We start from the raw sequence: 23,010 nt of genomic DNA, 5'->3' as shown, positions 1-23,010 counted from the left end.
CAGGCAAAGCTGGTTTTCTAGGCTCTGATCCAAATTTGTGAGACCATGTAACCAGGAGTCCAATAAGGCAACCAATTTCCTCACCTGAACTAGGATGTTACGAGCAGAGAAAATATTTCATACACAAACAAACCATCAAAGTGTAAAGATTAAAGTACACAGCTTTTACAAGATGAAAGACAATTTAGCAGACATTATTCTAGCAGCAGGTCAGCAAGGTCATCCCAGGATGTAAGGTCCTGCAATCCATCAGGAATTTTAAGGAGCAAGGAACCAGACGGTACTGAAGATGACTCACTTCTATACGCATAAAGAACAACAGAACTGGTCCGCCTCTGTGCTCCATGAAAAGTTAATTCACATTAAAAAAAAAATACACAGTTTACAAAAAAAAGAAAAAGCTGTCAGATAAAAGCAAGAGAATAAACCAGAGATTGGAACATTAACATTTCCGGAATTGCTGTTCAGAATGAACTTCCAACTGACGTAACACAGACATTTTCTTTAGATATCTAATAGATGCTTATATAAAAGTTTGGAGTCATTTTAGGGGAATTACACAAATATTAACCTCCTACATAGTAGAAAATATGTAGCCTCTTTTCATATCCTTATTTTAGATGAGTCCTTAATTCATTTCACCCTGTCAGCACATGGTGGTTAACAATTCAGATACAGCTGAATAGCTGGAAAATCTAGACAGTACTGAGAACCTGATACAGGGAGAAATATTTCAGACACTAAGTTCATTGCCATCAAAAATATACAGGTTGCTAAATGGGAAAATTACTGAAATCCTTGAACAAACCACTGACCACATCAACAGTGGGGACAGGGTGAACTGGTAAGAGGAAGAGTTTGTCTGGAAGTTATCACCAAGTTAACAGCTACCAATTCACTGTGCTAGCAGGGAAAAACTAAGCACTATGTGGGATAAAATGCTGAGGCACAGAGATATATCACAACTCCCATGTAGATGCCCAAGCAAAGGAGCCTCCTCTTGCTTGTGTGCAAGGATGAGGTGTTACTTAGTCCTAGGTACAGAAAGGACTATATTGTCTTGTTTGCTTCCCTGGCATATTGCAGTGAGTGTGTTTCCCCAGGCTGCTGGATGAGGCCACATGCTCTCGCAAGGACAATGTTATTCTCATGCACTCCTTGATCTACCTCACTCCCTTTCTCAGCAAATTTTAGTCACTTCACATACGCAAACAGTGAAGTTGGGGGAAATGAACTTCAGCCAGTCCCACATAGGTTTCCACAGCCCCTGTTCACTTCTGTGCTGATCTGGCTTCACCGCCAGCTGTAGCCAAGCTGACTCACAAGTCCTACATGCTGTAATTACACTCCCTACTGCCATCAAGACACACAGAGTTTGGGGAAAACCTTTCATTTGGATTGCTAAGGTAACTGTAACATTGCTCCCATGAGGAGGTTGGCTCAGGTTGGTAAGTCACTTGTTGCTCTTTCTTTCTGCATCTCTCACTATATACCCCATTTTGGAATGAAAACACCAAAGCAAACTGCTTTATTTCATTGTTATGCTTTACGAGAATCCAAATCCCATTATTCACATGCAAATGAAGAACATAAGCAATCTCACTTTGTTAAAATTTGGTAGGTATTTCTGTATTAGCAGGCTGTCTTTCTTGTCCTGCCACAGCACTAACAAAATACTCACAATCTAGCTCTCTACTAGATTGCTGTAGTAGATGTAAATATAAAAAATGGAAGTGAATACATTTCCACCAAAGGTCCTTACTGGAACAGGATGAGAGGTCTGAAATAACGCAAAAGCACACTTCAGAAACATTTTGCTTCAGAAGGATAAGAGTTGACATTCAAACTTTGTCCTCAGACTTTGGACTGTGTGTGTAAGGTTTGGCTTTTTCACATCCTCCTCTCTCTTTAGTGAGAGAAGCCTAGCTACAGGTTCCTTGTGACAATCATGCTTCACTTCACAGCATGGTTGAGGTTGGAAGGGACCTCTGTAGCTCATCTGGCCCACCCCTGCTGCTCAAGCACAGCCACCTACAGCCAGTTGCCCAGGACCATTATCCAGGTGGCTTTTGAGTGTCTCCAAGGATGGAGACTCCACAACTTCCCTGGGCAACCCATGCTAGTGCACAGTTACCCTCACAAAGTGTTTCCTGATGTCCAGATGGAGCCTCCTGTTTCAGTCTCTGCCCATGGCCTCTGGTCCTGCCACTGGGCACCTCTGAGAAAGGCCTGGCTCCATCCTCTTTGCACCCTCCCTTCAGGTATTTATAGGCATGGATAACATTTTCCCCCTCCCTTCTCAAGCCTTCTCTTCTCTAAGCTGAACAGTCCCAGCTCTGTCAGGCAGATATTCAGCCATCTCCAGGAAAGCAGGGCTTCATCATGCGTATCAGTGACTTGGAAAGATAAGCACCGTATCTCTGAACATCCCCTGCTTTCTCCGTCTTCCCCAGCTTTTATTGCTGAGCACACCATCACATGGTATGGAATATCCCTTTGGTCAGTTTGGGTCAGCTGTCCCAGCTGTGTCCCCTCCCAGCTTCTTGTGCACCCCCAGCGTCCTCGCTGGTGGGGTGAGAAGCAGAAAAGGCCTTGGCGCTGTGTAAGCACTGCTCAGCAGTAGTTAAAACATCCCTGTGTTATCAACACTGTTTCCAGCACAAATCCAAACCATAGCCTCATGCTAGCTATTGTGAAAAAAAATTATCTCTATTCCAGCCAAAACCAGCACACTCTTGGCCTTTCCTCACTGGAGGGATGCTCCAGTCCTTTAATCACCTTAGTGGGCCTTCACTGGACTCCCCCCGGTATGCCCACGTCTCTCTTGTGCTGGGCAGCCCAAAACCCGATACAGCACTCCAGGTGTGGCCTCAACAGGACTGAACAGAGGGGACGAGTCACTTCCCTTGATCTGCCGGCAACACTCCTAATGCAGCCCAGGATGTGGCTGGGAAAGGCTCGTTTGCCTGCTTCCATTTTGGTAATGGCATGCTGCTGTTTCTGTCAGCTCAAATAGGACAGGGATCCTTTGTGGCAGTGACGTGTTTATCTGCAGGATAGTGCTTTGAGTAGCACAGTTAGCAGGAAGAGGATCGGTAAGGGCACTGGGAGATTAAGGTGCTGTTTCCAGCTTCACTGCAAGTTGTATGTCTTTTTGTCCCCTCATTGTTTTGGATAAATCACAGCTTCTCACAGACAATATAAGTGGGACATGACTAAATGACAAATTCCCTCCCTGACACCACAGTTCACAATTGGCACCACGATTCTTTAACACAGTATCTAAACACTTCTGAATAACACAATTCAATATATTTGAAAATACATTTGCACATTACAGATAATCTTAGGAAATGCTTCACCTTTCACAAACCAGTGGCCAGCATCTCTCATTGGGGAAGACATACAGTGACACCAATTCTGTCAATACCTTTTATTTCTAAGGCACACATTTGCAAACCACTTTAGAAAAACACTGCCATAGGAATACATTTTATATTTCATTACCGTTAAAGCTTCTTTTAGTGAAGCAAGAAATCAGCTGTGTAACCTGAAATTTTCTAAAGCAACGCAAAGCTCTTAAACTTACTGTTTTACAAAGCTGTAATAAGGGACAGGGTGCTTTTTAATTTTGTACAGATATTTACCTTTTGATTAATTAAAAAGGTCTCTTTGCCCAAAACCAAAATTAAATACAAAGCTCAAAATTCCGAAGTTTTCTTTACAGGGAAGGGTGCCCCAGACATTTGGAGCCCATCAGTTACACAGCTGAGGTCCAGCTTCTGTGACAGGTGTGATGATGCCACACAGATAATGGGATCCAGCCTTAAACATGGTAGAGCACCTCTCATCTTCCCCTTCTGTCTCAGCAGTTCAGGCTGCAGTCCTGCTTCACAGGGCTGCCTGCAATAGTCATGCAGTGGAATAACTTGTGATTTCTACACTAAAATACACTTCTGTCCTATTGAGGAATGAGTGCCATGACCATAGAGTGGTCACTGGATGAAGGAAAACATGGGTGAACCTTAATTCGCCTTTGTACTCATTTATTTAACTGACTGTTGCACTGCTGGAGCCCAGACAATGCTCCAGGTTTATGACTGGTTCTCCTACGACTTTCATACAAGTGTTCAAACTACATTTTAACTTTTTTTTCATTTCTCATTTACTTTCTCTGTTACAAAATACAAATACAAAGCCACCTTCTAATATCACTACTGTAATTTTGTAGGTCAGAGTTATGTTCAGTATTATCATGCTTCCAGGAGAAACAGAGCAAATAAACTTGAACTTTTGTAAAGTAAAATCACTTACAAAAGCAAAGGAAAAAGACATGTATCCAACATCAATTATTATCATCACAAAGAACTGAAATACAGCAACACTTTCTAATTTATTTGTACATATCAAACAGCAAAAAAGTGAAAAAAAATATATACATACAACAACCTTAACAGGGAAACAAACCTGAAACTATTCTTTACTGCTCATGAATAAGAAAACTTTCCCTTAATTTTTTTTAGTGCATTCCCTCTCATTCACAAGAACTAATGCATTTTATCTTCCTGTTCTAAGGTGAACAGAAAACAACCAAATCTTCCTTCAAATCAAGAACAGTTGTGAACTAGTGAATTAATACATATTCACCTGAGATCATTCTGAAATACAGGACAAGATCAATAACGATTAACAGCAAAGGGGCACAACTGTTTTGTCATTTTTAAAGAGAAACAGCATTTATACAGAACAGTTTTTGCTACAGGACAGTAAAACTGTCTTCTGTAAGGAGAACTAGTGAAAACAGTATAGAAGGAGACACTGTGAAGACCACAAGCAGCTTACTCTTCTACTTTCTTCTGTTCAATATTGTCACGTTCCCAACTTTCTGTAAGAAAAAAAAAAACAGAGGTAGGGTAAGGAAGAATAAGCAGAAAAAAATTAATGACTAAAAAAATCTCTTCTATAACAGTTTATTTCATGCTTATGTCAGTTTCTCTCAAATCTGTTGACTGACTTCAAAGTAGTCCTATAGTAAATACTACAAGTAGATGCATTTCACCTAGGTCAAACAACATAAAGCAAAACCACAAAGGTAAATATAGTCTACATGTGTATCCAGCTCTGATTAATGGGTAGAATTAACCCTGAGATCAAAATGAATGAGTGAATGCTTCTATCCTTTTATATCTGGAATTAGTTATTTAATACTTTCTAGAGTAACTCTACTGAATACAATCAGTATCCACTAATGACACGTTCAAACAAAATCAGCTTGACTATTGATAACTATTTTAAAGCATCACAAAGGTACATTCATCCAAGCACTGAAAAAGTCACAACTGCAATAGTAAATAGAGTTATCATTCATAAGTTCCACTGAGGAAAGAAAGGTCAAAGCTAAAGGGGCTGTCCTGTACTATGTGTCAGTCTCAAGAAACAGAGTCATAGAAATGTCTGGAAGTGGGAAGAATCCAGGCAAGAGTGAAAAGGAACGTTTTGTCACTCCAGGACATGCATCAGTACCGTATCTGCATGCACCAGATCATGGAATCATTTAACATTTTGTTCTCCACTCTCATGATTTGGGGTTGTATCATTATCTTTAACATGTGGTAAATGAGAGGGAAAAGGAAACAAATGAAAAATCACAGAAAAAACTCATGCTGCAGCTAAGGACTAAACTCCAATTTCTAGCATCTCATGCCAGTATTTTAATAGAGACCATCAGGCAGAAATGTGTCATTCATATGGAGCCTCAATCATCTGTTTGGCACAGCTGCTTAGTGACTACACCATGTGAGGGGAATAAAATCAGAGGGGAAAGCTGCGTCCTGCTTACAGAAGTGCTCATAAATACTGAAAAGCATGAGTTTACACCTGCATCAGAGTACTATACCAGCCACAACTCCAAAGAATCTGTGCAGGGAAAATAAAGTAAGACTAAGATTCAAGCCCAGATCCCACAGAGGTGAGGTGGCCCATAGGAAATATGATCTCCAAACTGAAAGGAAATCTATGGCTACCATGTTTACAGGTGAAAAAACAACCAACCCAACATCACTTGAGCAAAGCTGATGGCAAAGAAAACTACAATTTTATAAAACTTGTTTGTGTCTCTATCACTCTGCATCTTGGGATGTTTTTGTTGTATCAATGCATCAAATACAAATATAGGTGAATATTAATACAAAATAAAAAGTCCTATCAATACAGTGTACTCAAAGTGATCCAAACTTGCAAACTGAAGTAACAAAAAAAGAAAACACAATTTTAAATGTATTTTCACAGTATCTTCAAACACTAACACAATTTGATTTTGTACGGAGTCCTATATACAAGCTGTACCCAAAACCCTTAGCAGACTTCAATAATACAATTGCAGTTAAACAGCAGAAGAGGAAAACAATTAAGTGCTGCAGGCAAGAAAGAAAACATAAGCTCTCAGATGGGACTTGAAACAAAATATAACTTTGTCTCCTGTTTTAAGTCTAGAAGAAATAAATGTCATAAAGCAGTACAAAATCGATTCAGTTTACCTCAATAGCATCATCCATTTCTGTGATCTCATACAATCATTTCATCTTGCTTCTGAATTAGGAAACTCTTTCTCTGGAGAACTGTCATCGCTGAGGTCACTGTAGCTGTCACTGTTAAAAGCAATACACAGTTAGAAGGATTTAGAACAAATATTTTATTTCAAACCCTCTATGCCAGATGATGCATATGACAAACACTTTCCTCAAATGCAACCCACTTCCAGAAAACTACTTTAGCTCATGATCAATTTTGCTATTTGAAGAGTGCCTTCCTCTACAGGAATGGGCTTAAGTTTGGAGTCCGAGAACTGATGAAAAAAATATTCTACCATATAAACACTATGTTCAATTTCTTTTTACTTGGCTCCTGTGCATTGATTCTACAGTTTGCTGGTGTTGTGTGCCTGTGGCCATGATTAACAACATGGAGAATAACAAGTATTCAGAGCAAGACTAAAAGGAATTTTTTCTTTATGATAAAGAAAATGACTGGTTTGACCAAAGAAAAAGTTAAGACAACTTTTACTCAGAATGCTTCAATTTATACTTAATTTACAATTCTTGCTCTTCCAGTCAAAACATAAATCATTTTAGTTGCACCAAGCAGTATCCCGACAGTTTTTCCTGAGGTTTTATCCCCTCCTGCTGTTTCCTGAGAGAAGCAGGCTGGTTTTCACAGAACAAACTGACATGCAAGTGATCATTTTATAAGTGTCCAGAACAAGAAAACAGTGAACAGGAATCACCACAGCAACTGAGAGAGAGAGGTGCCCACAAACCACATTTTCAGTCAGCTGTGATGTCTATCAGGTCTCCAGGTTTATCTTAGGTCCACCTCTTCAGAAGAACCTCCAGCCTCAACCTCCCACTACTACACTTCTACATTATGTTTTCCAAGTATTTGAATTTCCCAAGATCAGAAGCCAGCAAAGGGAGCCCAGGGAACTGACAAGTACATTTGAGCAGCAATAATCCTTCAAAGCACAGGTTATGGTTAAATACAGTACAGGTGGGGATCTCAGACCTTGTTTGAGGGGGTACACCAGTGTCAGCCTTGGGTACCAACTCTACTCCAGCCGCTGCACACCTGTCTTGTCCCATCTCACTCTTATCACATACAGCCTCATCCTCCAGCCAACAGGACCTCAGTCACATCACGCTCCCCACCTCTGGGCATTATCTTCCACTGAGAAGCACATAACCAGCCCATGACCCACCTAGACACAGGCTTATCAGCTGATCCACAGTGACTGTCTGCTGTGCAATGCTCATGGGGAACTACGTAACCCTGCAGCTGGAGATCTTTGATTTAGACTGCAGTGTGGAACAGTGAGCAAACCGCACTCAGCCACAGTGGTGCTTATTTCTGAGCACTGCTTTGCAGCCTGAATTTCATCCTTTCTTCTTTGGAAAAAAAAAAAAGTCAAAGATCCGGTAAAAACACAGCCATTTTAATAGCATGGGACAGGAGGAGTGGCACCAACAGTCATCTCATTTAATTTCTGCCTCTGTCAGGAAAGCCTCCCACAGTTACAGCAAATCACTGTACCAAATTCTGTACAAGACAGCATAGATATTCCAACTGTTCTAATACTAAGACTTTACCTACAGCACTCTGCCCTTTCTTTGCATGACATGCATGTTGTTGCTGTGGTTCTTATAAAGAGTGTGTCATATCGGGCTGGTGAGAAATGCTCAATTTGATCATTTCACTAGCTGGCAAACAATTACACAGTTCAAGTGAGGAAAGTGTTGTTAACAGTATAATCAAGCATGCCAGACACACACAGACAAACACCGATGCTGTACTTACTTCTTTCTGAAAGTACCCATGGAAACATGGAATAAAAATTCAGTATTATTAAAACAGTTTTGCATTTTTACATCACAGCAAATTAGCAAAAATTGTCCACAGAACAGATAAAGCTGTAATTGCGGAGAGCTGAGGAATCTTATGATAGCCCTGGTTTAAGCCAAAAATCTTCAGAAAACCCTTTTTTTTTTTTTTTTTTTTTAATCACCTCTGCTGCCCAGTGGCAGTCACAGCCCACAAAGATACGGCAGAGCTCAGTATGCAACACAGTATGGGACACAGATGCTTAAGTAAAAATTCTCAGGGACCAATGAGGTGAGCGGAGAAGTGCCTGGCTTCATCTCTTGATGAGTCTGGCGCTGATCCCGACCCAGCACTCTCATCATAGGTCCTCCCCCACTCAATGACATTGGTTTTAGAGGCATTGCCCATAGAAGCAGTCACACAATGCTGGATGCTTCTGTCATTTCATCGACTTACCACCCCAACTTCTCAGGCCTGTCTCCAGTTTGCAGAAGCTGACGGTCACTTGGCTAGCCACTAGCCCAGAGGCTAAAACACTTACTTGGCCGATGACAATCTTGTTCCTGCTCCCACACTGCCCAATTCAGTACAAGATTTGACTCCACATCCCAGAGAAGGGCTTGCCATCACATTCTTGACTTTTGCAGTAGCACCTCACGGTCTCCCCTACTTTAGGGCTGTTCTTTTGGGTGTAAGTCAATTTTATTTCTAATAATAAGCAAGCCACTGTGGCAAGAAAGGTAGGGGAAACACCCAGGTAAGGATCAGCCTTTGGGCTTCAGACTCGGGTAACTGTCAGTCTCACAGTTTCAGCTGTTTGAATGACATCTTTAAGCACCCCTAGAAGCTGTGGTATCATGTTAACAAGAACAACTTGGGCTCCAAGGGAAACCTGAACTTCTTCTAGAGTTAAGCTGTCAGTGGACTTGAAAGCAAACAGGGACTCATGAATCTTGGCATATCTGCATCTGGGTGTTACAGCTTCAAACTAGTGCTGATGTCCAGTTCGTAAGATTTACTGTGATATGAACTCTATTCAACTGATGAGCAATCTGAAGAAAAACTCCAGGTGGTATTAAACACAAATGAATCATCACCTCTCTTCGGAATAAATGTGTACTTCCTTCCAAATTACACTGAGTTGCTACACAGAAACACAAAACCTAAATGGATATTTTGTGCTCACAGTTGCTAATATTATGTAACCTTACTTAAATGTGCTGGCTATGAAAGTGGTGGTGGTAGGAAATCAAATAAGCCCAGCCTTTCCTTTACAAAATTCTTTTTCACCCTGAGCCCTCAAGTGAAAAAAATATGCTTACATTTCCTTCAGCAAGTTTTCTCTCAGTTTGTGTACAAATTAATTAGTAATTATCTTGGGCAGGAACCTGACACCCACTTAATCTTGTTTGTAATGATTCTTACAAGAGGACTTCAACAAAAAGGAGCTAGGCAGCAGATCAAAAGCCACCACAGTGGTTCTATAACATCTTTTTGTTTTCACGGGATCTGGAATATAAAGATGTGGCCAAGAGAAAAAGAGAACAACACTCAGAGTATGCCGTGTCACTGCATCTAGTCAGTCACTTCAGTCTTCAAGATGAAAACTTTTGGTCATGTTGATCCTTACACCTAATCTACCTGTAGTTAATGGAAATACATATACTGCAAAGTGAAATATCAGCCAGTACCTAGCTGGCATTTCACTTTGCACTGAACTGCAAAATATTTCCTGACTGGAGCAAGCAAAACATCCTCTGTTGAGAAATTACACTATGAGGTTTTGTTCCGCTCACTCATCCTCAGATCCTTGTCTTCTCAAGACATAAGCAATAAAAAGATCTTTCCCCTGCATGTGCTCCATTATTACCAAATTCATGCCCATTTCAGATCTCTCTGTTCTGTTTACAGAGGCATCATCATACCTCTGTTATGCATCAGTCTAAAGCACGGAAGGAGGCAAGATGAGAAGATTCTCTATCGGTATGGTACGGAAGGCAGCCAATACCTGGGGCCACACAGAATGAAGGTGTAACACATCACCTCAGCAACCAATCTCAGCTACACTAGAATTAAGACTCAGGACCAATTTTAAAACTGTATTTCTCAAACAGCTGCTCAAAAACAGCAAACTGCCTGCTTTCAATATTTTTATTAAGAAACAGAGGCAACTTGTCTAGTGAAAGGTGCTGCTGCCCACGGCAGGGCAGTTGGAACTTGACAATCTTTAAGGTCTCTTCCAACCCAAACCATTCTGATTTTATGAACTGTAAAATGGGTACTCCTTGAATGTTGTTTGTTTCATTTCGAAAATCCAGATCAACATTCTTTAAAAATGGAAAGATTTGACACAGTTTCAGAAGGGCTTTTTAAATCCTTTTTTAATGTATCATTGACAAGGAAGTCCTTTTCCAGAAATGTAAGCAATTTAAACAATTGTTACAGTAATGCTATTCCCTGCAAAGGCAGGAGCCAAGCTAAGTGCATTTTTTCCTCAATGCAAATTAAAGATAAATGTAATGACATTTAGTCCAGGCTCTTTAAAACAAAAAATTGTTACAACTTTTGAGAGCCTAGCAAAAAGAAGTCTGTCAATTATTATTTATTCCCCCTACATAAAGCTGAATTATTAGAATTATTATAGTCATCAAAATATTATTTTAAATAATTGTATATTTGATTGTGCAATGGCTGTAATTGCAGTCACCCATATTTCTCTGTGCATATTTATATATATATCATTTACTATGATCACCATCGTTATATGATCCTGTGCTTCAAGAAACATCATTTCATTAAAGAATCCCTCAGCACATACCTAAGACTCCCCACTTCCAACCTGCCAGACATCTGTACTCACATAACTGGATCTAGGATAATGGTTTTATTAGGATCCAGCATTACAAAAATCACAACCAAGGTGCCAGAACATATCTGGGTGTTATAAAAACTCTCTTCTGAGTCTCATGCATGGATTCAATTCATATAGCTTTAGACATTTTCATCTGAGATAGCTACCACCAGCTTCTTACAGTCAATGGAGAGAAACAGGCACTTGTAGGGTGTAATGCTTCTGACCCACTCAACCATGACGATGAGCTATTTGGCTCCTTTGAAGTGCATACTCACCCAGTGACCATAGAAAAAGACTTCAGGTGACTAGTCCAGAAGTGTCTTCACTGTAAACATCTAACATGAAAATGACAAAGTACTTGCTATAACTAACCACTGCTAAGTTCATCTCTAGTTACCACTATGATTGAGAAGGGATTCCCTTCAAAACTTTTTATTTAGTTTTCTGTAGGAGCTCTGAGGGCACCAGTAGGTCTTAGCTGCCCTAACCATCCTCACCTGGGGCCTCCACCCATGGGCCCAGGAGCCCTGGCCTCCAATCATTGCCTGAGCTATGTCACAGGTACGCCTGTACCCATCTCCGCAGTTCTGTAGTCACTTGTTGACTGGACAGGACCCCAGACCCAACTCATCACTTTTCATTTCTGCACTGGAATGTCTGTAGGACATGGCAACTGTCACTGGAGCCAGTCTGCTCGCCTTCTTTGTGACTGTGTCTCTGACTCCTGCTGGTGAGGACGCTACCCCTATCAGTACGGCTACCACCCCTGGCTCCTGGATTGTCTTCTTTTGTGGAGCAGTCCCTCTCTTGTTGCTCTCCTCACAGTCTTCAAGCCACAAGATTTCCTTCACTTTCCTCTGAAATGTCTGGATTTGGCCAATGGCAGAAATATGATGCTGTGCCAGATGTGTTATTGGTTGGGGACAATGTACAGAGGACATCAGAAATAGCCCTGCCCATATCTCCTTTGTCCCTCATACACCAGAACACATCACACAGGCTGTTTCCTGTTCTATTTAGAGGTGCTTGCCCAAACCTCCCTACACAGCTGGTTTGCAAGACAGCTAGACCATATTAGTGCAGTAAGCACAATATGGACAAATCTTCTGAGTTTTTTTTGTTTTTTCAACACTCCTTCTGTCCTCTGGCCACTTTTTTTCCTTGCATCTGAATGCAACTCATAAGTCATCTTTTATTAATAAAACTTCCCCAACACTTAGCAGTTTACTCTGTGACTAGATGGCATTGGATTGGTGCCTTAAATCAGCATATTCACTGATGACTTGCAAAAATTTATTTTGGGTGGCAGTCCTAGTTGCCCACACTTTCTCACCTAGGAACATCTCTCACTTCCTGCATTTCCTCCCATCTACTGGACATTTATATTTAAATTATTTGTCTTTAGCCTGTTACTCTCTTACGCCAAAGAAACACAAGATTTCATAATTTTGAGCTCAGGTTTCTAAATTCTCTATAGCTTTTGATGTTATTTCTTTGTTCTGAATACTGCTTTCAGCTCCTCTTTGAATTATATTATTTGCAAATATCAAATACACTGTAGCCTACTCTTGCAAGCCATTAATAAAGATGTTGGTTGAGGAAGAAAGAAGAAATAAAACCTGCTGATGCTAAACTTGCTATGGGAAGAAAAAAAAAACAGCAACATGGCTTTATTATACATAAGTGGTCTTGCAATCCATATGACACTGTTCCCAAAGATAAGCCAGTTTTTATTATGTTTTCCAAGTGAAATTCCACAAGACTCAGTAAATGCCAACAACATTATATCTGAAGTTCCTCTCTTCATCCCCTAGCTTTCTATTAAAACCTTTTGTTTTCTCTTAAAAAGCAGTGTATTTGTGGATATTGTACACTCTCTGAGTCTTCTGTGGTTCTGGTTTCCTCTGCCCTTTAAAGTGAAACATGTAAACTGGCAGCTGCTCACCGTCTTCAGCTACGCATGAAATGGTGACTTCAATATTTCCATGGGAAGATTTGGAAAAGGTCACGATTTAAAAGCATTCACAAGGAACTGTAGTGCATGGCTTTGGCTGATGGTTAGGCACTCATGCCATAAAGCACAAGAGGCTGAAACGACAAAGGCAACTTAGATGCTCAACTAACACTTCAGGTAACTAAGTAACAACTCATCACTGAGTTACTCAAATCCTTTGCTCAGTTCTCTGTACACACCAAAGCTCCTGGGAACTAGGTTTACCCCAGAGGATGCATTCCAGTCTCAAACCAGGTATGCTTATGCCTATGCGTAAGCATTCTCATACTGTCTACCAGACTAGGCCTCACAAAAATTTAAGAGAAGGTTTACTCACTTTTATTTATTTAGGGCACTCTCCTGGGAGGTATGATGTATGTTTAAATTGACTGTTTGCTTTGCTTAGAAACTAGGGGTTCTGTCCATGTGTCAGATGTTCTAAAATTGCATCCTAATTATGGGGATGTTAAAAGTTCCAGGGTAATGTTTTCCTGTGAAGAATCTCATGCTAAAATATGTACTTCCTTTTGTCTCAGGAACTCATCATTAACTCTACTTCCACTGTTTTTAAAGCCTAGTTTAGGTAATCTGCTCAACTTGCTGGCCCCCACAAATTCTCTTTCAGGTTACATTTTTGCTCTAGCCAACAGCATGACTACAATTCATGTAAAATTCATGGAGGAAGCATGCAGAAAATCCTCTCCTCAGATTTGTTTCAGTCTTGCTATGACATGCCTTAGCTTTACTGTTCAATGAAAACAGTAGCATTCTGGGGTTTAAAGGTCTAAATCGGAAACTTTCCACTCAACAGGTGGATATCTTAAAATGACTGGATGTACTGTAATTAGCACTGACATTTCCCCCTGAACATTCTTCCCTGCAAAATGCTCCTCTTTTAGCCTCAAAATGTTTTTCTGCTGCAGTGCTCTTTCAAGACAGAAGGGTTTGCTTGATCGCTGTGTGACCAGGTAAATGGTAAAATTTGTATTTTTATATGTAAAGTTTTGGGGCATGAATTCTTGTATTTGCGAAATGTTTAAGTGTTGGTTGGAGTTTGTTGTATGAATAATGAATAATGTTGTATGAACATGAATAAAAAGGGTTGGGCACACTTTTTTATTGATTATATATTAAGTAAATGTTAAGTGCAGCACATTCAGTAATTGCTGAAATTTAAAGTCAAGTTTGGAAAACATATTTGCTATAATGCTAAGGGATTTAAATTTAAATTAGCAGGACACATGCAGATCACTCATTCAAAAAAAATAATTTTTCTTTATCTCAGAGAGACAAATAGGTATACTTAAGGGAAGAAACAGTAAAAGAAAGGAAATAAGATGAACTGTGAAGCAAAGAGTGCCCACAAGAGGAAAAGACTGAAGATGACTGTGCTTGAAGATTCCCTCCTGCCAAGCACCACAAAAATACGACCCCTGCAATGCACTGGCACAAATTTTTAAAGGTAGATAATGTTATGACTGCTAATAACAATGACAGGCTAAGGTAACAAGGGTATATCAATCAAACTGTAGTTTGCAGATCAGAAAGAAATTCTCTCTGTATGTACATCACTGCACAACAGGCCAGGGTGAGCAAAGATGAAATGCATTCATGAAAGACAACCGATACCCATAAGGAGCAGGGTACCAAAACAGACTTATCTGGTCTGGCTTGGGTATTTTCCCTTACTGATGAAACCTGAATAAAATTTCTGTTTCTTGCTTAAGAAGAGGACTTCATTTTAATAGAAAGCAATGCACACAACCCCCCGCCCCAAAAAAAACTAGTAAGTTTGGTGCCTTGTTTAGAGGAAAAGCCAGTAAGCCAGACTGGGATCTGTTCTGTGCTATTATTCAGTCATTCTGTGTTTTATTTTAAATATTTTTTTCCATTTTTGTTATTGTACTCTAGGCTTCCCTCTGACCTCTTCATTATTGTTATTGTAATGAAATTGTAACTGTTCTTAATATGATTGAAATAAACAAGAATGAGTTAACACTGGCTAAAAACTATTGCTACATTTAATAAACCAAAAAGTCTGTGTCCACAGGAACTGGGACAAAGGATTTTAGTTTGGCAGAACCATACAGTTTTGATCTAGATCCAAACCCTTCCGTAAGTCTAAAGATATCCCAACTGTTTTGTTTCAGGCCTGTCTCTGCTAGATTACTTATTAATTATTTATTACTATTACGTATTAATTATTTAGCTACTGCAAAATAAAATCAGTTGTCTTCTTTTTTGTTACTGTCATCATTCAAATACAACTAGGTAAGAATTTCATTTTATTGCTTGATCCTCTAGCAAATCTTTTTCCCTGTGAAACTACTGCTAATGAAAGTTAACACAGGAGGCCACTAACTTCACATGAATTTACTACAGGATTTTTACTTCTTTGTGGTTATAATATGGATCTGGCTTTAGCCCTAATAGCCTCTGAAAAGGAAGAAGTCAGGAACTGTGTTTACTGCTTACAGATACTTTTACACCAGGGTTTATGTCAGGTGTGCACAGGAACAATACATGAAGAATTCCTTTTCCTCTTCTGGACTTCTGAATTGAAGGACGGGATAGTCCCTCCAAAAATATAACTGTAAAACTACAGGCAAATAAGAAATATTACCTTGGAGACAATTTACATCCACGTTGTAAGTATGCATTGAGTGTCCCAGTTGCTGCTAGCAACAGTCCAAGGTATGGAGGTGAAGGTTTCATAGGTCTTGAGGAAAACTCTGGGTGGAACTGAACTCCCACAAAATACGGGTGATCTACAAGATAGATGTCAAAGAAAATTATAAGACATAGGAAGAAGATAGTAGAACAACTGTTAGGAAAAAAGTTTCTTGAAGATTTCACAGAGGAGTCCAGAAGCCAGATCAGCATGCGTGAACTTAAGGGCGAGGCAACAGGAACCTTAACTTTTTCCACGAAAAGCAACTGACAACAGAGGCAGAAGGTTAGTAAGGCAAATGAATGAAAAATCATCCTGTGATTCAACCTTAACTTGCACAATGATGTAATTAAAAGCTGAATAATAAACCTGTACTGACATGCAAGGTGGGGGAGGAGGAGGAACAACCACAAAGTCTACATTTATCATGTTATTTTCATAGTATTTTGGTTTCCAATATATACTTCTGCATGTATACACAGTACATGTACCCATAATATTACTAACGGAAAAATAAAACAGTTCCTACAAGACCAAGCGTTACCATACAGCAACTATTTACATACTAGGAGGATATGAAAGCAACATACAGAGAAAAAAAACCTGGGGAAAATGGCTTCAAACAATTAGGCCTGGAAGGGATCTCCTGGGACATTAAGTCCAGTCTCCTGTTATTGAATGCAGCTACATCATGTAGTCTCATGCACAGGGGGTCAAGGCTCTGCCATAACAACCCCTAGGCTTTTTTTGCTCCCACTAGAAAGCTCTTCTCTCCTTTTGCTTAGAAACCTTTTCCTAATTGACAAGCTGTCTTTGTTACAGCCAGCTTATATCCATATCTTATGGTGCTCTTCTTTCCTGCTGTTTGTTCTGTATGATTAAGGATGACAATATCACCATCATTCAGCTCCGCCTGCTAAGCTAAACAAGTCATGCTGCTTCGTCTTCTCTTAAATTTTCAGCTCTCCCAATCAAAGCACCTCTTTACTACTGCTTCTTCTTCCCTTCTGTCTTCTTTGAAAGGATAAGGAAGGAACAATAGTTTCATATTTTTCTATGCTCTGCACCTGTTCCTTCTTTGAATATTTTTTTTAAAGGAGCTAACATTAACCACTTCTAGTGCCAGGACACTGGATGAAATTAACCACAAATCTCTCTGGTTCGACAATTTCCAAAACAACCCGAAACATTCAAGGCATTTCTCTGCAATACAGAATAAGTGATAACAAGAAAGCTGAGGTTTTCTTCTATGAAGATAAACTATATGATCTAGTAAACTGCTCTTCTCTCTGCTATGTCTTAAAGAGAACCTGGATCCTAAATTTATCCTGTAGCTTCTTTCTCTCTACCATGCAATTTAGTTCTTTAAAGCTGTAAAACAAGACAATGACAAAGCATCAAATATCTTCTGTGGGGATATTTTGCTTAAAAGCTTTGCCTAAGCTAACTGGTATACTGTTATTTCTGTGCTTCTGCTCCAACCCACCCTCCTCCCTGTGATGATTGTTTTTCTTTAGTAATCAGAGTCTCCTTGCAGCCCATTGTGAAATAATTCCAGGTTTTACTGCTGCTTTTATTCTTTTCACAGTAACATGCAATTTAAAAATCCTGCCTGATTTATTTCACGATGCTTTCAATAGAAGTTGTTTCATACAGGGCAGATAAAATAGCCTCCCAACACCAGCATGTGTAACAGAGATAATCTATCAGGAACAAACTAAGCAAAGAAGACCATGACAATTAGTTTATGAATTCACATGTATCCTTTGCTCTCAGATTACTCTTTGTGGTACTGTTACCTGACATTATAAGTAGGTGTGTATATTCAAACCCTGGTTCAAAATTACAGCACTGTTCTTCAATATACCATGGAGTATAAAATTAATTCTCAGAAGCATCACTTCACAAATAGTACTCCATAGGATGATAATGTGTTGTTACAATAAATTTCTGTTTCTTTGCATGTAGCTTATCTTAACCAATGGCAACTAGGGGTCACATAAGAAAAGTGGTTTGAAGTCCAACCATTAGCATACTTGGAGATACTCAAAACTTGACTGAAATGGTTCTCAACAACCTCATCTATATTTGAAGGTGGCCCTGTGTTGAAGCAGAGGGTTAGACTAGATGACCTCCCAAATCACTCTATGATTGTACATAGCCAAGTCCCACTGAGCTAGAATTACCTTTTGGAAAAGGAGCGTGTGTCTCCCTGATAACCAAATACACGCACAATCCTTGAGAAGCATAGGGCTTTCCCTAACATCTTCTGAATCTTCACCTGTTGTAATACATAGGTGGAGTCAGCAGTATCCCCCAACATGATCTTGGCTGTTAGGACAGCTAAATACTGTGCCTACATGCCATTTAACAACTTATAGCTCACATGGTTTTAACAGATGTAGAAAGTACTACAGACAAGTAAGACACTCACTCTCCAGTTCAATAATTTCCATTCTGTTCCCTTCCGTGTCATGGCCAACAAATTTCAAACCTTTTTCTTCAAAGCAGTGAGTCAATTCTGGGTTCACCTGAAATATCGAAAATCATAACAATTGTAATTCTATTTATTTTTGGATTTAACAAACAGTAGTAGTTAATTGTAATGCTTTTAGTATGCATATAAGAATGAAAAGAATTGAGAAAAAAAGAGTTGGGAACTTTTGTCTTCTTAACAACTGTCTGGTATCAATCTGTAAAAGTGGGCATGCTTATTTAATAAGAGATGAATCAGTAATTTTAAAACTTACAACATTCAAGATTCAAGTCTGAGTCCCTTCTGCTTGCTGTCCTCCTGATTCTGAGCAGCTTTCATTCCTCGTTTTTTAAATGGCCCACTACAGTAGGCTTGAAGACTGACCTCCTCTTTGAACATTGCATTTCAGTGGTTATGACACAAGCTGTGGTTCATCTCCTCCTTCAAACTGAGGAGCTTTGCAGTGAGCTGTTTATTTCCTTGGTGATGTTCTAACCACTCAGTTAATATTCAAACTCAGAGCACCTTTGCCACCATCACATTCTCACAGCTTTTCAAGGAAATTTAACATTGTATGAATCAGTTCGTAGCACGCACACATCTCATAGCTCAGGCCTCTCTGGATATACTGATGGAGTCAGGTCCCTTCTGAACTCTCTCAGAGACAACTCTAGGAGTCCAGCTTTTGCCCATCTCTTTGAATGCCAGCATTTTGAATGCATTCAAGGATTATAAATCTTTACTTTTCAAATACTTCACAGGAAGTCAAGTCAGGTAATCTCTGACATCACTCTCCAAGACCATTTTGCTAAGACACTGCACCGTCTCTACCACCAAAACAGTACACTACATTATTGCCCTCTGTTGAACACTTGCAAGAACATCTCTGAGATACTGTGTCTAGTTTCAGGCCCCTCAGTATGAGAAAGAGATTGACAAAATGTTGTGAGTCCACAGGAGCTCCAGTCAGGATGGTTAGGGGAATGGACCACATGCGATATAGGAGGAGAGACTGGATGGGTTGGATTTGTTTAGCCTGGAGAAGGGAAGGCAAAGAGTGGATGTTGTTGCTGACTTCAGCTACCTAATGGGATGGTATAAAGATGACTGAGACAGACTCTGCTCAGAGACACACAGCACAAGACTAAGAGACAAAAGAAAAACTGTCCAAGGAAATTTCCTATTGGATATAAGGGACAAAAGGGTTCACAATTAAATGGTTAAGTATTGGAACACATGGTCAAAAAATATTGTGGAATCCCTCTCTTCAGAGAGGGAGCACAGGTCTTCTGGAGCACAGGTCTTATGAGGAGCAGCTGAGGGAGCTGGGGTTGTTTAGTCTAGAGAAGAGGAGGCTGAGAGGAGACCTTATCACTCTCTACAACTACCTGAAAGGAGGGTGTAGTGAGGTGGGTGCTGGCCTCTTCTCTAAAGTAACAAGTGATAGGACAAGAGGAAATGGCCTCAAGTTACACCAGGGAAGGTTTAGGCTGGATATTAGGAAAAATTTCTTCACTGAAAGAGTGGTCAGACATTGGAACAGGCTGCCCAGGGAGGTGGTTGAGTCACCATCCCTGGAGGTGTTCAAGAAACGTGTAGATGTGGTGCTTAGGGACATGGTTTAGTGAGTTAGGTGGTGTTGGGTTGGACTTGATGATCCTTGAGGTCTTTTCCAACCTTAATGATTCTATGATTCAAAACCAGATGGAACAAAATCATGAGCAAACTGATCTAATTTTGAAGTTGTCTGAGCTCCAAATCAGGAGCTGGACCAGAAGACGTACAGAGGTTCCTTTTGATCTAAATTATACTCTCCAATCATTACTATATTTTGGGTTATGTTTATGTAAGAAATCTCCCACTGGCTTTAAGGAGAATTGTGCCTACCAAGAGAAATTCAATTTGCTTAGGCTTTAACTTTTGAGCCAAAAGTACATTAGCAGTGCTTACCTCATATCGATGCCTGTGTCGCTCCTCTACAAACATTTCATCACCATAAAGTTTCCCTGAATATACAACAAAAAAGCCATTAATGTTAATGTGTTGCTTTACTAGCTGTTACAACTATTTCTTGTAAATCAAACATAAAAAAAAAATTCACATGTAAAACATAACAGTTCACTATTCATCTCACTCCAGCTTTCTGCTTTTCTGAGTGACGACTAGTTTCTTTTCATTTACTGTTATCTGAGTTTATTCAGGGTTCATACTTAACATTCCTTGACCTGAAAAAGCTTAGGTAGACTAGAGTCTGAAGGCCATGCTTAAACTAATTTCAATTGTAAAGCCCAAAACATAATAAAAAATGTTTGAGTGAAAAAGCAACACAAAAGCCCTTCAGAGTTTTACAACAGTTGTATGCAAAAGGTGCAGTGAAGGAAGCCTTTTAGTAGCATCTGTTCCATTTTAACAGATTATGCATGGCAGCTGGCATAATACCTCCAATGACAAACAGACAATATTGTTTTTCTCTGTTTTCCTGATCTCATTACTCAAATGACTCTTGCAGTTCTCTAAGCCTAACCTGGACCACTCCACATTGCACAGCAATAAGGAGTAACTTAGAGGTATGCAATAAACCAGAATTTAATCATATCTCTCACTTACAGTCTCAGCTCAAACTTTGCTCTCAATTTATCCTAGTCTCATTAGGACTATCTTCCTTAGGCGTTGGTATAAGAACTAGACTGCCAAGATTTCCAAAAATTGTAGTGTGATAGTAAAGCAATTTTACAAAAAGTGGTATACATGTTAATTTTAAGGAACCACCTCTTCAAAACCATTATTTCCATTCAAGTTGTAAAGCCTTAGAAACAGAATCAGATTTCCTGAGTAAATTACCAGAGCTTTCTATGAGCTTTTGATTAATATGGTCACCTAAGCAGCCCATAATACTGGTCAAGAGTTATAACACATGTTAATTTTAATTAACTTTTCCAAGAAGTGTTTACACCACACAACAACTTACACATTGTGATATGCATATCTATATCACACCTAAGCAAAATATTACTCAGGTCAGACAGATCACTAGGATGGCCATTCTCTAGAAAGGCAGATTTTTCATGAAATTTTTTTGCTGAAGTAAATGTCATTTTTAAAAGCTCAGAAGGATACATTTCATAAATTCAACATAGCTAAATATAGCAATAGCTCAGATCAATGTCAGGGGCAGGACAATATAAGAAATACGCCCATATTTCTTGATGGATGAGAGACCACTTTTTACACATTTTCAGCCTCACTTATATTGCTACTGTATAATAGGCTGATCAATAGGAAACAAGTTCAATTTTAAAATACGTACAAATTGAATAATTTGTTCTACATTCTGGTCACTTTTATTTTGGCTTTCAAAGCACCCTGTTACAGCAAATCATTTTCCTTCTCCACAACAAATAATTTGCTTTCCCAAAGCAAGACTGTTTCCAGGGCTGGGCTACGCCCAGGGCAGTGCTGGATCAGAGACTGGAGTTAAGCAGAGCCTGGCTATAACTAGGATGCAAACTAGCAAACATTGTCAAGACAAGGTGAGGACTAAGGCAGCAAGGCCAGATGACGTTGAAGGCTGAGGTGTACTGGCAATTCTAGGGAATGACAAGCAATGCTTAGGTTTGGCAAAAGCACAGTGGGTAGGAGCTTGGGTTACTTCTACCAAACAGCTTCAGGGGTAGAACAAGAAGCCCTGGTTCACACGTCCTATCAACTCATAAAGAAAATACAAAGAAAATGCTTTTGTATTCCCAAGAAAATAAGAAATTAAACGACCATAAAATACATTTCCTTTATCTCAACAGTCTCCTCATTGTTTATTTAAAGCATTAGACCTTAACTGACCTTTTTACTGGGACTTCCAGATGTCTCTCATTTCTTTTTTTACATTCTGATCCTAGGTAAACACATATGGGAACACAGGATCAGAGTGAATGAGCGCGGGGAGGCTGTCACCCAGCTGCTTCCTTGAGGTTGTAGTCCTCTAACAAAATGTGCTTTGGCATTTTTGCTTTGCCATGCTACAGAGTTCCTATACAAGAGGCAAGTTATAGGAGCAGAAAAGTAACTTACTTAAAACAGAATTTTGTGTTTTGAAAACAGTCCTCCTCTTCCCCAGTCTCATTGTTCCACCCATATCTCCAGGATTGTGTTCTGGCATGTCAATAACCTGCAGAGAAAAATTGTTTAAACCCTGTTTCTTCCAAAAAAGAAAAAAAAAATGCAACAATTGCATAACAGGCTGCATAGATTTATAAATGGTAACCGTATTTATTTTTCCTCCAAGCATTCCCATTTATTATCTCTCTTTGGTTTTCCTAATGCTCTGTTCTCAGTATTGGGACTGTAATAGAGTGAGGATATTACCTAACTGGTGTGAAACTTTTGCATTTAATGTTAAGATCAACAAAAACAATTTATTAATTCCTTAATTTAATTCTTGAGGTGGAAAAAAACTTTCTTTTAAAAAAGATACCAAAATGCTAGCAATAGAATAATTCTGCCAAAAGCTATTCTTTGTATTCTAAGAGTACACAGATTGTTAGAAACTGATAAATTCATAGATGAAAAAAATCCACCAAGTGATAAAGACACCATCTCTGAAAAAGAGAGTCCCTGAACCACACAGAATCACTGAATGTTAGAGATTG

At 39.4% G+C, this 23,010-nt stretch overlaps 1 protein-coding gene across 1 annotated transcript; it reads right to left on the bottom strand.

Moving 5' to 3' along the window:
• Positions 1-6,536: 6,536 nt before the first annotated feature.
• On the bottom strand, positions 6,537-22,523 carry LOC104463023 (CTP synthase 2-like). The gene is made up of 5 exons (XM_010075198.1): positions 22,433-22,523; positions 20,318-20,373; positions 18,326-18,422; positions 15,844-15,988; positions 6,537-6,647 (listed from the first exon to the last, which is right to left on the bottom strand). The coding sequence occupies exons 1-5, from the start codon at positions 22,518-22,520 to the stop codon at positions 6,578-6,580; spliced, it is 456 nt and encodes a 151-aa protein (XP_010073500.1). The 5' UTR covers positions 22,521-22,523; the 3' UTR covers positions 6,537-6,577.
• Between the last annotated feature and the right edge of the window lie 487 nt (positions 22,524-23,010).

The sequence above is a fragment of the Pterocles gutturalis genome, unplaced genomic scaffold (genome assembly GCF_000699245.1).
Source record: "Pterocles gutturalis isolate BGI_N339 unplaced genomic scaffold, ASM69924v1 scaffold34481, whole genome shotgun sequence".
NCBI classification, from domain to species: domain Eukaryota; kingdom Metazoa; phylum Chordata; class Aves; order Pterocliformes; family Pteroclidae; genus Pterocles; species Pterocles gutturalis.
The sequence above is the reverse complement of the archived record's forward strand: the minus strand, read 5'-3'. Positions and strand labels throughout refer to the sequence as shown.